This window comes from Oncorhynchus keta, chromosome 28, assembly GCF_023373465.1.
Source record: "Oncorhynchus keta strain PuntledgeMale-10-30-2019 chromosome 28, Oket_V2, whole genome shotgun sequence".
In the NCBI taxonomy this organism is placed as follows: Eukaryota; Metazoa; Chordata; class Actinopteri; order Salmoniformes; family Salmonidae; genus Oncorhynchus; species Oncorhynchus keta.
Window position 1 is genome coordinate 26,580,621 of NC_068448.1, and position 17,118 is coordinate 26,597,738.

The following is a 17,118-nucleotide window of genomic DNA, read 5'->3' on the forward strand; positions in this document are numbered from 1 at the left end:
TATATTTGTGGTAACACTATACTTCAATAGGAAATACGTTGTATTCAAACGGTGGTTTTATTGTGCATCCGGTGTCACTATATTTATGTGAATTCAATGTGTTTTACGTTACCATTCTAAGTAGGAACGAGTTAGCTAACGTTAGCTAGTTACAACAAGCTCGCTAGCCCTGTCTTTTACTCGCGCTGTCATCGCTCCAAGTTCATTCCTTCCCACCCCAGGGACGTCAGAAGCAAGCAAGCAAGCAAGCAAGCAATGCAATTCCATATAGCTAACACGGAGTATTGAAATGTATGCTATTGAACTCATTTGTTTAGGGGCATAAATTTGATATTAAATGCCAGAATGATATGAAGATTAAATGGCAGAATGATATCCCAAGTTCACCTACACATCTAATATTGTGTCCATTGTAGAGTAGTGTAGCTGTCAAGGTTTATCTCAATCCCAGGGTGAATATTGCTGTCTGTCTTCCATGGTTTATGAGTATAGGTAGCTAGCTAATTACTGTGTCAATCTATTTGATAGTGAAAGGTGCTTCAGATGATATTCAGTTGTAGATTGTTATGTTTCTCCATATTTGAAATTGTGCAGCAGCAGGATGCCCCGGAAGATAGGATTCACCCTGGTCAGTTCCTCTGGTCACGAAGATAACTTCAGTGCCAAGGAGCTGATGGTCCATGCACCAACGGTCAATGGCTGGAGATCTGCCAGGTAGACACTCTCTCTCACACACACACTCTCTCATGTGCGCCTCCGCCATATGCAAGTGTCCCAAAGCCTCCGAAGGCCACTTTGACCAAGGCTGCAGGCTCCAGAGCAAAGTGATATCCTAACACACACTGCAATATGTTTGGAGTTTGTGCATTTTCATAGGTGGAATTTCAGGCTTGTTTTATTATTTAAATGTAGGACATGAATTGCGTCATTCAAGTCAGGAGTGTGCCCTGAAGTTGATGGGTTTATTGATCCCCTCACCACTCTTTTGAAGTTATCTTCTGAGTTTCGTCACCAACACGTGACAACTGAGGGTCCTCCAAACGAGTTTGTTGGGGCGAGGGGCTGGTTTGAGATTCACACACGCACACACTGCTTTTGGATCTGTTTTTCAGTAATGTACTGTAAGGGCAGTACTAGAAGTACCAACCTCACTGTTTCTTTCCACAGGTTCTGTCCATACCCTCAGCAGGTCACTTTGCAGTTGCCAGAGCGGAGTCGGGTCCGTAAGCTGCAGCTGCTTGCCCACCAGTACCTGATCTCAGGCAAAATAGAGTTCCACATCGGGGACCGATTATTAGAAGCTGACTCACCTGGTCTCTCTGGGCACCTCCGCAGGCTAGGGTGAGTCAGTAGAACCAGCCAAAAGAGATGTCTGACCGACACAGACAAGGCACCAAAAGCAAGAAACTGAGCTGAAACATTGAGGGAGTATCTGAAGTCTTCTGATAGAAAATGTGTTTTTTTTCTGTTGCAAAACATTTTGCTATGGTGTACCCTAATGTATATGAGTCTGGCTTAGTTGGTTGTCATGTTTCTATGGAGCATGGTGCTGTGAACAGAAAGGTTGTTGGTTCAATTTCTACCTGACACACACATTGTAATGAATATAGATGCTGAACTTCATCATCTGTTATTTCTAAGTAACTATATTACTATTATGATATATAGGCCTACATTTTCATCATATTTACTGCTTTGTTGTTACAAGAAAGGTGCACAGTAATAGAAATTGATATGCAACCTTTGCCATAGGTATGTTTCTTTATCAGACAATGAGAAAACAGGCTTCAAAGCCCGGGAGCTGAAGTCTGTTCACGTGGATGCCATTGGAACATACCTCCGTATAACCTTTCACAGAAACCATGTCAACCGCTACAACCTTTACAACCAGGTACTCCACTATGAAGTCATAAAGTCATTCCCCTTAACCTGTTTATTTGACATACATACTACCACATTCATATCATTTTATAGTTTATTTGATTTATTTTTTCATCGACTTTTGTTTATCATTTCAGGTTGCATTGGTTGCCATTAATGTTTTGGGAGATTCTTTGGATGGCACTGCTGTTGACACAATTGTAAGTGGTTGCTCTTTAATGTGTGTGAGTGTTCTGTCATGTTTAATGTTACTGTATATTTAAGGTGCAGTACTACTGTGAAACACCAGAATGCGCTGCTGTGCTAGTATTTGTGTGAGCCTGCCAACCTGAAGTAAATTTCTTGATAGGCTGCGCTAATAAAAACATCTATTTGATTTCATTACTTGTCCATAAGCATTTAACCCACAACGGTGAGTATGGCTACTAGAACCATATACACATTATATACCTACATTGTTCTGCAGATAATCATCGTCGATATTTCTGAATATTGTGGACTTGCCTAGTTAAATAAAGCTAAAATAATGGATAAAGCGTCTGCTAAATGGTATATATTTTATTGGTGTTATGTGTTTCCATAATATGTATTTATGTATAGAGAAAATAGAAAAAACCCTTTTCCACTGTTTATATATTCAAACTGTGTGTTGGTGTATGTTTACAAAATGCACACAGACTACAGTTTGCACACAAACACAGTGTTTGCATGGTGGTCACTGTGTGTGCCTGTATTGGCATCTGTATTGGTGTGTGCGCTGCTTGCCCTGACAGGCGTGGGGCAGGAATGTGGTAATCCGACTCCGAGGGCAGAGTAATCACAGAGGAGGCCTTAGCCACTGTAATCAGATAGACCTGCGGACGGACAGCCCCTGGAAGAGAGTGGCCCAGCTCCTGGGGGGGAAGTTTCCCCTAGCTGCAGATATAAGATCAGCTTCCCCTCCCCAGTCCTAACCTTAACCATTCATGTGGAAAATGCAAAGCTGACCAAAGATCAGCGTCTAGGGGCAACTTTCCCCTATACCAAGTGGTCCAGCCGTACCTCTCCAACACACAGATAGGCAGATTCCACGGTACAAGCTTCACATTTTCACTCTCTAATCCCACTCTTAGGCACCTCCACCCTGCCACATTGTTAGCTTGCCTGGTTATCTCTCAGGGAGTTTAGTTTTCTTACTGCTGCATGTATGTTGTGATTGTACAGGGAAAGCCTATAGAGTGACTTTGAAGTATGTGTAGTGAGAACTGGTCGTATCATTGACATACTACTTGTGGTAGATCACCTAACTCTGTGGTGTTGTGGCACTGATGACTTGCCTCATCAAGTATTATACAGAGTTGAGTAGTCCTCTTATCAAGTCCATGTTACTGTTCACTCTTGTTTACCACCATTCTTGTATCCATAATAATGACTCCGTTAAGTGGTTGTGTGTTTTGCTGAGCAGATGACCTGTCTGGGCCTTATGGCTGTGTGTTTTGCAGCCTGTCATTGAGGGAGGTTAATTGTACCTCTGTTTGTCCTCAGCCTAGCAGAGAGCAACTGATTGAGCACTACCTCAACATTAGTCAACACGAGACCGCCTTGGATGGAACATACATGGGGTAAGGGTTGAAGGCTCAAGGCGCATTGTACTGTGAAGTGCTCTGTGACAATGCTGTTTAAACAAAACATTAGCCTTGAAGTTGACGTATGATTACCACTCAATTTGCCATTTCCATTTTACAGTTTTTCTTTTCGCTTGGACTATAGTCTTAACAGTAGATCTGGCAAATGTAGAACCCAGGAACTGATGCATCAATTGGAATAGTTGTCAATTTGTCACTCTGAGACTCCAAGATGTCATTCACATTTTTAGAAAAACAAATCAATATCCCATAGATCAGGGGTAAGCATCTAGATTCAGCTTCGGGACGATTTTGTTCTTTGAGCCGATGGTCGGGGGGCCGGAACATAATTATAATATTTTGTTCACTTTAAATTGACCACAACTACTGTAAGCCCAAAAAGAGAGAATTTCATACCTTGAATACATTGAGATAATCTTTTTTTTATTTGTGGGAATACTTCCTAAATGAAACACATTTTTTGCTGAATTCCTCTAGTGATTTTAGTTTTTGAACAAAAACGAAAATCCTAAATATACTTACTGACTTTATTGTCCCCATGGGGATTTTTTTTTTGCAGTGTCGTATGTACACGTTTAAATACAAAACAAAATTGACAATACAACTTTCATAACAGTTACATACAAATAAAACATTTTTTTTTTTAAGACTAGCCTGCTGGCCTTACTGCGTCGGTCGATATGAACATTAGCCCGAGCTATTTAGGAGGGATATCACACCTGGCACAAATGATTGTCTTGTTCTGTTTTTCCTGCTGAGGGGTGCCCTATACCTGCGCCCAGAGGGAAGTAGTTCAAAGTCCGGGTACAGGGGGTGGCTTGGGTCTAAAATGATTTTGTGAGGCTTGCGGTGGGCCCTGACCTTAAAGATCTCATCCAGGCCTGTCTGTTTGACTCCAACTACCTTGCTTGCTGTGGTAATAATCCTTCTCAGCATATTTCTCTGGCTGACCGTGGCATTGCGAAACCAACAAACAATACAAAAAGTTAAAATACTCTCAATGAAAGATTTGTAAAACAGAGTCCGTATAGTACAGTCTACATTAAAAGATCCCAGCTTTTTGAGCAAGTAGAGTCTCTGTTGGCTCGTTGTAGATCAGGTCTGTATATTTACTCAGCTGAAGCTTATTGTCCAAGAGGACAGACACCCAGGTATTTGTATTTTTCTTTATTTGGACTATTTTCTACATTGTAGAATAACTATAAAATAACACATATGGAATCATGTAGTCACCAAAAAAGTAGCCACCCTTTGCCTTGATGAAAGCTTTGCACACTCTTGGCATTCTCTCAACAAGCTTCATGAGAAATGCTTTTCCAACAGTCTTGAAGGTGTTCTCGCATATGATGAGCACTTGTTGGCTGCTTTTCCTTCACTCTGCGGTCCAACTCATCCCCCAAACTATCTAAATTGGGTTGAGGTTGGGTGATTGTGGATGCCAGGTCATCTGATGCAGCACTCCATCACTATCCTTCTTGGTCAAATATACCTTAGCCTGGAGGTGTGTTGGGTCATTGTCCTGTTGAAAAACAAATGATAGTCCCACTAAGCGAAAACCAGATGGGTTGGCGTATCGCTGCAGAATGGTGTGGTAGCCATGCTGGTTAAGTGTGCCTTGAATTCTAAATAAATCAGACAGTGTCACCAGCAAAGCACCATCACACCTCCTCCTCTATGCTTCACAGTGAGAACCACATATGCCGAGATCATCTGTTCACCTACTCTGCGTCTCACAAATACACAGTGGTTTCAACCAAAAATGGCAAATTTGGACTCATCAGACCAATGGACAGATTTCCACCGGTCTAATTAAAAAATGTAAATATAATAAATGTAATGTAAATATCTCATGTTTCTTGGCCCAAGCAAGTCTATTCTTCTTACTGGTGTCCTTTAGTAGTGGGCTTGAGTTTATTTTGGGATGCAAAGAAACCAATACTAAAGGACACCAATAAGAAGAAGAGACTTGCTTAGGTCATGAAACCCGAGTGAGCAATGGACATTTAGACCGGTGGAAATTTGGTTCCAACCGCAGTTTCTTTGTGAGATGCGGTGTAGGTGAAGGAAAAACAGCCAACAAGTGCTCAGCATATGTGGGAACTCATTCAGAGAATGCCAAAAGTGTGTAAAGCAATAGAAAAACGGCTCCCTGCCATAGATGTTAAAAATCATATTTTTTTAACAATACTGATAATACTTGGGAGGCGTGTTGTGACTCAACAAATGTAAAGAATGTGTTTAACTAATCACTCACTTTCAGATAACAATGTACCCCAATTAGGTGTTCAAAATGTTATCTGAAAGTGTGAAATTAAGCTCTGGTCTCTGCATTAAAAGTGGCTCTATCCCATTGTTTTTGTTCAGTAAGTGTGAGTCCATCTCTCCTCTGGATGACCTGGCTTTTGACATGTACCAGGACCCCGAGGTAGCCCACATCATCCGCCTGCTGGATGACAAGAAGCAGGAGATGGTCCGTCAGGAGAGATACGAGTTCGCCAAAACACTCAAGCAGGCTATCGCTGACCTGCAGAAGGTACTTCTAGGGTCTTCTGTGTGAAAATTGAACAAAATACTCAATAGCCTGACCCCCCTTGGCCCTTGTGTAGATCTGAAAAGATGTATTGCATAGTTAGATTCAAGTAATATGACAGAAATTCCACCTAGCCTATCAGAGGATAAGGTGGAGTGCCATATTGCCTATACAGTACCTACCTATCCATCTACATGAAGTGCTTAGGGGTAGGGGAGAAAAGTGTTGTTAGAATCACAAGCAAGAAGTTTGACATTGAAACAGTACACAGATATGCTATCTTTGCAATACAAATGGACACAAAGTATACTCCATATCACATCTTGTGAGTGAATTCAGACGCCACCCCGTAGGCAAAGAACTTCCCAATTCCAATCCACTTGTACACCTGGCCAATTAGCATTGCATGCGCTGCTGTTGCCAAGGTGGTCAAACCGAGACTCTTCCACCATAGCCTCTTGAGGGCATAGCTCACACCATCGTAGGATTTATAGAAAAGGCAATTACTTCATATTGTGCTTCCGAGTGGCGCAGCGGTCTAAGGCACTGGATGTCAATGCAAGAGGCGTCACTACAGTCCCTGGTTCGAATCCAGGCTGAATCACATCTGGCTGTGATTGGGAGTCCCATAGGGCGGCACACAATTGGCCCAGCGTTGTCCGGGTTTGGCCGGGGTAGGACGTCATTGTAAATAAGAATTTGTTCTTAACTGGCTTGCCTAGTTAAAGGTTGAATATTGTCACATACTTCAAATATATCTACTAGTAATTGTCTTTCACATCAGTAGCTGTGTTACCCATAGACTTATATATGTGTGCTACCTGGCACCGGACTAGCAAGCTTGCTCAGTTCTATGAAATATCCCTGTAAAATGATGCTTTGGACTGGAACCTCTGGTCTCTGTCCTAAGTGGCACCCTATTCCCTATGTACTGCACTACTTCCCTATGGGCCCTGGTCAAACTATAAAGTTATAGGGTACCATTTTGGATATTGACAACGGTAAAATATCCAGTTCGTAAATGTTCCATCCATGGAATACCATGATGCCCTGTGGGCATGGCAATGCCCCGTTGCATACTAACCACAATTTAAGGAGAATTTGCTCAACATTTATTTTATGCAGTCATGTTGAACAATAATAGATAGTTTGCCACTTCCTTCCAACATCTAGGCCTTTAGTTGTCCATTCATGGACATTAAAATATTTAATCACAAAAAAAGAATAAAACATACTCTGTTTCTCTATCTCCGTCCTCTCTCCTCTTTCTTCCTTCTGTCCCCCTGTGTGACTGGGCTAGGTAGGAGAACGTCTGGGCCGATATGACGTGGAGAAATGCTGTGCCATAGAAAAGGAGGACTATGACACAGCCAAGAAGAAGAAGGAGCAAATGGAGGAGTACAGGATGACGGTGTACCATCAACTAGAGGTCCACAACCTACTGGACATGGGCATGGTGAGTGGCTCAATGTGGCTTCTTCAGTCATTTGAATTGTTGTGACTGAAAATGTACACTATATATACAAAAGTATGTGGACCCGTTGCTGACAGGTGTATAAAATTGAGCACACGGACATGCAATCTCCATAGACAAACATTGGAAGTAGAATGGCCTTACTGCTGAAGACCTCAGTGATTTACAACGTGGCACCGTAATAGGATGCCACCTTTCCAACAAGTCAGTTTGTTATAAATAGTCTGTCCTCGGTTGCAACACGCACTGCCGAGTTCCAAACTGCCTCTTTCAAGCACAAGCTTAAGATCACCATGCGCAATGCCAAGCATCGGCTGGAGTGATGTAATGCTCGCTGTCATTGGACTCTGGAGCAGTGGAAACGCGTTCTCTGGAGTGATGAATCACGCTTCATCATCTGGCAGTCCGACGGATGAATCTGGTTTTGATGGATGCCAGGAGAACACTACCTGTCTGAATTCCTGGTGCCAACTGTAAAGTTTCCTGGAGGAGGAATAAGGGTCTAGGGCTGTTTTTCATGGTTTGGGCTAGGCCCCTTAGTTCCAGTGAAGGGAAATCTTAATGCTACAGCATACAATGACATTCTAGACGATTCTGTGCATCCAACTCTTGTGGAAATAGTTTGGGGAAGACCCTTTCCTGTTTCAGCATATCAATGCCCCTGTGCACAAAGTGAGTTCCATACAGAAATGGTTTGTTGAGATCGGTGTGGAATAACTTGACTGGCCTGCACAGAGCCCTGACCTCAACCCCATCGGACACTTTTGGGATAAATTGAAACACCGACTGCGAGCCAGGCCTAATCACCCAACATCAATGTCCAACCTCACTAAAGCTCTTGTGGAAGCAGGTCCCCAGCAATGTTCCAACATCTAGTGGGAAGCCTCCAGTAGAGTGGAGTCTGTTATAGCAGCAAAGGTGAGACCATCTCCATATTCATGCCCATGATTTCGGATTGAGATGTTTGACGAGCAGGTGTCCAAATACTTTTGGTCATGTAGTGTATCTTAATACCCTCATTTAACAATATTAATTGGGTTTTTGGATAAAACGGCATAAACCGTGCTGTGACAACATATCAACTGAAAACAAACATGACCTTATAATGGAAAAATACATTACAAGTTCGTTCACTATGGCAGCAGTTCCCAAACTTTTCCTTTCCGGGGACCACCAAGTCACAGTCAAAGGCTATTGAGGTCCACCATTCGCAGAGTCGCATAATTTTTTTACATAAAATATCTATCTTAGCGGACAATTTTTTTCTATTTTATCAGTGAATGTAACAGCTTAAAGGCCTATTATGTTTGTTATTCAATTTGCATTGTGAAAAGTAATGTAAAATTGCTTACAACTTCATTATAGGCCCAACTATTATTATTTCTCACAAAAAAATGAAACCAGTTGAAAACCACTGCACTATGGTAATTAATGGTATTTTTATTATTTTGTAAACAAATTAACTAGCATTTCTACAAATATTCATATTCTTTGTCACTTTAGCAGACACTTTTATCCAGAGTGTCTTACAAGAGCAATTACGGTTAACTGCCTTGCTGAAGGGCACATCGACAGATTTTTCACCTAGTATACTCGGGGATTTGAACCAGTGACCTTTCGATTACTGGCCCATTGTGCTTAAACTTTAGGCTACCTGGCTCCCCATATATCCCATCTTCCATCTTGCATTAAATTACATTTGGTCATCTTTCAACCTTGACACCCACCAACATTGCAAAGCCAAGCAGTTTGATGAGGAAAGCCCTCCCTCTTCTCTCCTCATGTTGACTTTAGATAAAGGAGATGACAGAGTCACCATCTGAGGACTCTCCCGATGTGCCTTCCCCACGCCGCCACCAAGTAGGACACAAGATAAGGGTTGTCACGGAAACGAGGAGGAGGAGAAACCAGGAACCTGTGATCACGGAGACTGTGGAACCTTCCCCCAAACCTGTCAGTCCCCCCCAAACCCTGCTGCGCTCCCTCCCTCCGACACCACGCTCCTACCCAGCAGTGCCCAGGATAGATGTGAGTCCCACACTGAATCATACTATGTAGCACTATTGTTTCACTTGTGAAACGAAGCATGATTCTGTTTGGATTTCAAGTCTAGCAAAGACTAACCTGCCAAGTTAAAAAGCTCTGATTGATGCCCAGTTATAGTTGAAGTTTTCTTATGCTATTCACAACTTTTTCCCTTTTCCTATGTTATACTAAACACCAAAAGTTATTGAAAAAGAGTTATTGTCACGACAAGAAACACACTGAGCCCCTCCTTATAATCTGCAGGGGTGTTTGAAACACTCAAATGTGAGATTATGACCAAGATGTTATATGGTTTACTCACTAGTGTGACTGCAGACAGGTTCAGTTTCACAATTTAATTAAAAGTGCGAAACAGTTGAGTGACTTTAGCACAAGCCAACCTGGCTGGAAGGCCCTGCTTTTGGCCTTTTACAGGACAGGAGTATTGTGCCAGTTGGCTGGCAGTTAAACTTGGATTAGATATTATACCTGGGTTCTAAAACTCATTATACATACAACGACAGCATCATCAATGAAAGCAACATTTGTTTTAGTAGATAATCTGATCAGTCAATCTTTTCACCAGTTTGTCTAGCTCGGTTCTGTTTGGTTGGTTACATAGTCTTTTTCTCTTGAATACGGAATATTTCAGTGTATCTCAACACTTGCGATATCTGGGTGTAAGAAATGTAAACCTGCTTAAATCTTCACTCATCAAGTCCAAACTCTTAACCAACCCAACAGGTAACTTTAGTTTATTTCAACCCTCAATTAGTGTTGCTGCAAGCAAAGTAATATTAGCGTCATGTGAGGTTATCTTAAAGAAGTGAATTGATCTATATAGAAACATGATCTAACCACAATAATTAAACAATAGTTTGATGCCCCATTGATCTCCCATTGAATGACTGTATGCACAGGTCACTGCCCTGCCTTATGATGAGAGACCCCTACCTGCCCTGCAGAGAAAGGGGGAGATGCCCCAGAGCCACCCTGAGGAGTCCGGTCTCCCCCCCTCTCCCCTGGCCACCATCATCCCCTGTAGCCCTGGTGTGACTGGGGAGCCTGAGCCCCTGACAGAGAGTGCCCAGAGAGAGGCCAGTTTCCCTATCGAGGTGTACGGAGACGGACTGGTGAGATAAATACACACAAGCATGTATGCACACACACATACACAGGAAAAACCCAGACTTCACATGATGTATCTCTCATAGTCAGTCCGTCATCCTCTGGACAGTTTGACTTTCTAATCCTCTCATCCGCCCTAGGTGGCTGGAGCTTATTCAAAAACGTGGTCCTACCGGGAAGATGCCCTGCTGGCTGTATACAAGAAGCTGACGGAAGTATCGGCCGGGACGCCCAAGGAGAAACTGAGGAACATGATGAGGGCAGCAGTGTTTCTGGTCAAGAAGGCCCTCAAGGATAAAGTATCATCTGTGAGTTTTAAATGACATCGCAATGTGTGTCCCAAATGGTATCGTATTCCCTATATGGTGCACTACTTTTGACCAGATCCCAATGGGACCTAGTCAAATTTATATAGGGAATAGGGTGTCATTTTGGACACAGGCACTCCCTATTTAGCCTAGGAATGATAATTTACCGGTAGATCTTTTGGGGGTTGTGTTCTTTATTACTCAGAACAGTAGGTTAACATGTTTACCTTTTCGTGCCTTTAACCACACTTGGCCCAGATTGAAGTTACAAACAACATGTAGAACATAAAAAGAGCTAGCTACATGCCTTAGGCCACAATGACTAACCACCCTTGTTGCCTGGGGCTGATTTATGGAGGCCAACAGTCAATCTAACCCACGCTTGGGAAACCTGCACTGGGGGAAGTGATATGGTACCGTTTCACAGTAGTGTGTTGTAATGAACAGAGAAGTCTATGTGCACTGAGAAGTTTTTGAACAGAGTAAATATTGATCATGCAGTATTAGAGGGTGGTTTGCACACAAAAATAGACAACTTCAGAAATGTATACATTTTGGGGCTTAGCCGACATAGCAGGCAGCGGGGACATTTTTGTTAAATGTTTGTCTATTTTTGTGGTCGAACCATGCTCTTATTTGTGGACTTCCTTGTTTAGGCATTATTTAACATGGGATGATGATATTTGTGACACCTTTCTCCCTGTGTTTGATGAACAAGATAACAGGGTTTTTCCCTTAAAAGTCTATTCGATCAGCGTAATATAGAATGATTAAGTGAAAGGCATTGTCCATGTTTTGAAGGCAGTAGCGGTGTGGGTAAAATCACTGGGTAAGCCAAGACAGACAAAAAAGGTATACTACAACCTATGAGTTGTAATAATTGCGTTGTTTGCTCTAACCTGTTAGTTCATATGTGTTGACACTGATATTTTTGGAGGCTCCCGAGTGGCGCAGTGGTCTAAGGCACTGCATCTCAGTGCAAACTACAAACTCTGGTTCGATCCTGGGCTGTAATCACAACCTGCCGTGATCGGGAGTCCCATAGGGAGGTGCACACTTGGCCCAGCGTCATCCATGTTAGGGAAGGGTTTGGCCTAGGTAGGACATCATTGTAAAATAAGAATTGGTTTTAACTGACTTATATATATATATATATCACACACACACACACACACACACACACACACACACACCCACAGTTGAAGTCGGAAGTTTACATACACTTAGGTTGGAGTCATTAAAACTAGTTTTTCAACCACTCCACAATTTTCTTGTTAACAAACTATAGTTTTGGCAAGTCGGTTAGGACATCTACTTTGTGCATGACACAAGTAATTTTTCCAACAATTGTTTACAGACTGATTATTTCACTTATAATTCACTGTATCACAATTCCAGTGGGTCAGAAGTTTACATACACTAAGTTGACTGTGCCTTTAAACAGCTTGGAAAATTCCAGAAAACTATGTCATGGCTTTAGAAGCTTCTGATAGGCTAATTTACATAATTTGAGTCAATTGGAGGTGTACCTGTGGATGTATTTCAAGGCCTACCTTCAAACTCAGTGCCTCTTTGCTTGACATCATGGGAAAATCAAAATAATTCAGCCAATGAGCCATTCAGAAATGAAATTGTAGACATTCACAAGTCTGGTTCATCCTTGGAAGCAATTTCCAAATGCCTGAAGGTACCACGTTCATCTGTACAAACAATAGTACGCAAGTATAAACACCGTGGGACCACGCCACCGTCATACTGCTGAGGAAGGAGACGCGTTCTGTCTCCTAGGGATGAACGTACTTTGGTGCGAAAAGTGCAAATCAATCCCAGAACCACAGCAAAAAACTTTGAAGATGCTGGAGGAAACCGGTAGAAAAGTATCTATATCCACAGTAAAACGAGTCCTATATCAACATAACCTGAAAGGCTTCTCAGCAAGGAAGAAGCCACTGCTCCAAAACCACCATGAAAAAGCCAGACTATGGTTTGCAACTGCACATGGGGACAAAGATCGTACTTTTTGGAGAAATGCCCTCTGGTCTGATGAAACAAAAATAGAACTGTTTGGCAATAATGACCATCGTTATGTTTGGAGAAAAAGGGGGATGCTTGCAAGCCGAAGAACACCATTCCAACCGGGAAGCACGGGGGTGGCAGCATCATGTGGGGGTGCTTAGCTACAGGAGGGACTGGTGCGCTTCACAAAATAGATGGCATCATGAGGTAAGAAAATGATGTGGATATATTGAAGCAACATCTCAAGACATCAGTCAGGAAGTTAAAGCTTGGTCACAAATGGGTCTTCCAAATGGACAATGACCCCAAGCATACTTCCAAGCATACTTGTGGTAAAATGGCTTCTGGACAACAAAGTCAAGGTATTGGAGTGTCCATCACAAAGCCTTGACCTCAACTCTATAGAAAATGTGTGGGCAGAATTTAAAAAGCGTGTGCGAACAAGGAGGCCTACAAACCTGACTCAGTTACACCAGCTTAGTCTGGAGGAATGGGCCAAAATTCACCCAACGTTTTGTGGGAAGCTTGTTGAAGGCTACCTGACACGTTTGACCTAAGTTAAACAATTTAAAGGCAATGCTACCAAATACTAATTGAGTGTATGTAAACTTCTGACCCACTGGGAATGTGATGAAAGAAATAAAAGCTGAAAGAAATCATTCTCTCTACTATTATTCTGACATTTCACATTCTTAAAATGAAATGGTGATCCTTACTGACCTAAGACAGGGAATTTTACTAGGATTAAATGTCAGACATTGTGAAAAACTGAGTTTAAATATATTTGGCTAAGGTTTATGTAAACTTCCGACTTCAAGTGTGTGTGTGTGTATATTATTTGTTTCATCACAAAACCGGAGAGCAACATCTGTCTGGTGAGGTCCTCAAAACGTATTACATGTAACAAATCATTACATGACCTACTACAGCATGGTCAAGCAAGTTAATGATTTCATCATTTTCGGGCTACTTAGAAACACGGAGAGTTGCCTCAAGTCTCAAAGAAAACCGGTGCTGCCTCCACTATTCCAGCACCCTTTTAACTTCAACATCATCTAATCACCTATGCTAGTCCAATACAGTGACAACTAAAAACATTTTTAAAAATAATTTAGTTTTCTGTTATTATCTCCACCCGGCACTGCCAGAAGAGGACTGGCCACACCTCATAGCCTGGTTCCTCTCTAGGTTTCTTCCTAGGTTTTGGCCTTTCTAGGTAGTTTTTCCTAGCCACTGTGCTTCTACACCTGCATTGCTTGCTGTTTGGGGTTTTAGGCTGGGTTTCTGTACAGCACTTTTGAGATCTCAGCTGATGTAAGAAGGGATATATAAATACATTTGATTTGAATTTGATTTAGTCCAATCAACGTCAGCTAATTATGATGTGGCTGTCCATTGTACTGATATCTGTGTTTGTGTGCAAGTCAAAAAAACATGTCGACTTGCCCTACTTGTAGTGAAATGCCATCCTCCTCTTTCATGTTGCCTAAACGGTCTATGACTCTGTCATGATACAGTACACACTTTTAGTTTTTGTTGTCCTAGGCTACCTGGCTAAAATTCCATTCCAGCTAGTTAACATTAGCATACTACATCTAGCTACATGTTGAACTTTCATCCTCTCAGGCCAGGGGCACAATGTCTGAATTTATAGTTGGATCAGAATCGGCGTTATAATCAATGGCCAGTACGGAAAATTTAGTAAAAACACAAAAATAATTATTTCCGTCCCTGGCTAATTTAGGAAAGTGCCAATGCTCGCTGGCTTCTCTTGTATTCAATGCTACGGGCGGCAACAATATCATATTATTTTTGACCAGACCACATCAGATAGATGAGCTTCACATACAGAGACAGAGTGGCGCTGTTTCGCTCGCTCTGAATACTTTCTCTGCGAATTGAAGGGAAATTATGAAGCTCAGAAACGAAAGATGCATTATTTAATGTCTTTCTTTTTTTGGGTGGGAAACCTGGCTTATCTTGGCACCCATGAAGACACCACTGGAATGTGTAAGGTTTTGTTGTCATTTGGAAAGCTTTAGGCTGTGTAAATTGAATTGAAAAGGGATAATTTGTTAGCAGTGACCCACACAGACACACATGAAGGCCAGATATGTTTATTCCTGTCACAGGCTCTCTGAGTGCTATACACACACATTCTAGCCCCTCAACAATGCTATCCCAGTCCCACTCACATTCCCACTGCTCGCTGCTAGAGGTCTCTCCTTAAACAAATATTGGAGAGGATTGGTGACAATGCTGGCCTTGTTAAGTTGCAACCACTTTCCCTGACTTGTCCTGCAATGAGAAAGATGGTCCTGAGACATTGGGTCCACTGGATTTCCAACCCCCAAAACTTCCAATCTCAGGGAGGACACTCAGCTGCTGAGTTGACTAATGTTATACAAACAAAAATAAAACTAGAGTAAATAACTATGTTTAATAGGACATTACAGAATTTTGTAATGAGATTACTTTTTCATTACTTCTAATGTGTGTTGTTGATGGTCCTGTCCTGTAGGTGTTCCAGGCATCTCTGAAGCTGCTGCGGCTGCTGCTGACCCAGCTGATCCCAGGCCAGGCCCTGGGCAGAGCCGAGGTGGTCCACTGCGTGGAGCAGACCTGGCCCAACCTACTCTCCAGGACCGGGGACTCGGCCACCAGACTTCGGGCCATGGCCATAGCTTTCATCCAGGTGGGTAGAGTTAGATCAGGGATGGGCAACTTTGATGGGGGTGGGGGCCACAGAAAAATCTGAACTCCTCATGAGGGGCCACAGTTGCTCGCGGGTCTGTGTACCCACATACATTGTTTAGCAAAACATTTTAGCGGCCCCCCTCTTGACAACGAAGATACATTTAAGTTTTACAGTAAATTGCATGCAATACTACACAGGAATACTTGCAGTTTTTAAAATTATATCTGAGTGAGACTAACTAAATCAATGGGGGCCCCCGGCCAGTAATTCGACCATGATAACAAGTTTAGATAGTAGTTTAGTTTAGTGGCCAGCTAACTTAGCAATCTAAAAAATGTTAGCTGACATGGGGTAAATGACTGACTATCAGTGACTAACACACAAATAGAAACACTGCTGATGCACAACAACATTTTACTGTACTAACTCGCAACAGTAAGTAGAGACCCCGGAGGGGGTGATTGATCCGAGGGCAGCGTAGCCTAGTGGTTAGAGTGTTGGACTAGTAACCGGAAGGTTGCGAGTTCAAACCCCCGAGCTGACAAGGTACAAATCTGTCGTTCTGCCCCTGAACAGGCAGTTAACCCACTGTTCCCAGGCCGTCATTGAAAATAAGAATGTGTTCTTAACTGACTTGCCTGGTTAAATAAAGGTACAAAAAAAAAAAAAAAATCAAAAGGGGAGCTGCGGGCTACATCATTGAAGACTTCAGCCAGGTGGGTTGATGCTCTATGGATGCACTTATCGTGCTCTGGCCAAATTCCCAACCTGGTCCCCTTCATTTGCAGACCTGATTTCTTGCTAGGCCTATATTGCTGTTCTAGTACGTTCCTAACCTACACTGTGATAGCAGGCCATTGTGTGGCAGGCGTTTGGCCACAAAATGTCTGCCACCGATCACCCAGGTGGGAACTACATGTTGTGGATGAGATTAATTACAGAATATTGCTTTACAATACATCACCATTCCATTACAAACGTCTCATTGACTGCATGCCATCGAGGCCCGCGCCCGATCTAGAACGTTTACAGTAAATGTTAACTAAATGTCTAAACTTTAGACATTTAGTTAACATTTACTGTAGATCTGTTTGGATGAAGAGCTGGAGGTGTTGCAGCTGATTTCAAACTCTCCAACAAGCCCCGTGTTGTACTAGAAATGTTGGGGCCCTACAGAGAATCAGAGGGACTGTGTGTGTGCGCGCAAAACATTATTGGCCTCTGTCTATATAAACAACAATGGAGACACAAATGAAACTTTAAATTTTTAGTAGTACCATAAAAATACACATAGCATGAAAGGGTCTTCTGGTCCATTCTAGGAGCAATAATACGTCCTTATCCATTATGCATTCATCTCACTTTCCCAGAACATTATTGTGAGCAAAACATTGGTAGGGTACTGTAGGTTAGCATGCAATGACCTTTAAAGG

General features: G+C 42.3%; 1 protein-coding gene across 2 annotated transcripts in view; it reads left to right on the top strand.

The window, feature by feature from the left end:
• Nucleotides 1-17,118, top strand: part of LOC118360925 (centrosomal protein of 104 kDa-like) — a 41,017-nt gene that overhangs the window by 168 nt on the left and 23,731 nt on the right. For both annotated transcript variants that reach the window (XM_035740500.2, XM_035740499.2), the window contains exons 2-12: nucleotides 595-714; nucleotides 1,168-1,341; nucleotides 1,753-1,891; nucleotides 2,019-2,081; nucleotides 3,406-3,482; nucleotides 5,871-6,039; nucleotides 7,337-7,492; nucleotides 9,305-9,538; nucleotides 10,456-10,668; nucleotides 10,804-10,971; nucleotides 15,509-15,682. In XM_035740500.2, coding sequence (XP_035596393.2) covers nucleotides 602-714; nucleotides 1,168-1,341; nucleotides 1,753-1,891; nucleotides 2,019-2,081; nucleotides 3,406-3,482; nucleotides 5,871-6,039; nucleotides 7,337-7,492; nucleotides 9,305-9,538; nucleotides 10,456-10,668; nucleotides 10,804-10,971; nucleotides 15,509-15,682 — 1,680 coding nt within the window. In that variant the 5' untranslated portion in view covers nucleotides 595-601. The remainder of the gene's footprint in view (nucleotides 1-594; nucleotides 715-1,167; nucleotides 1,342-1,752; nucleotides 1,892-2,018; nucleotides 2,082-3,405; nucleotides 3,483-5,870; nucleotides 6,040-7,336; nucleotides 7,493-9,304; nucleotides 9,539-10,455; nucleotides 10,669-10,803; nucleotides 10,972-15,508; nucleotides 15,683-17,118) is intronic.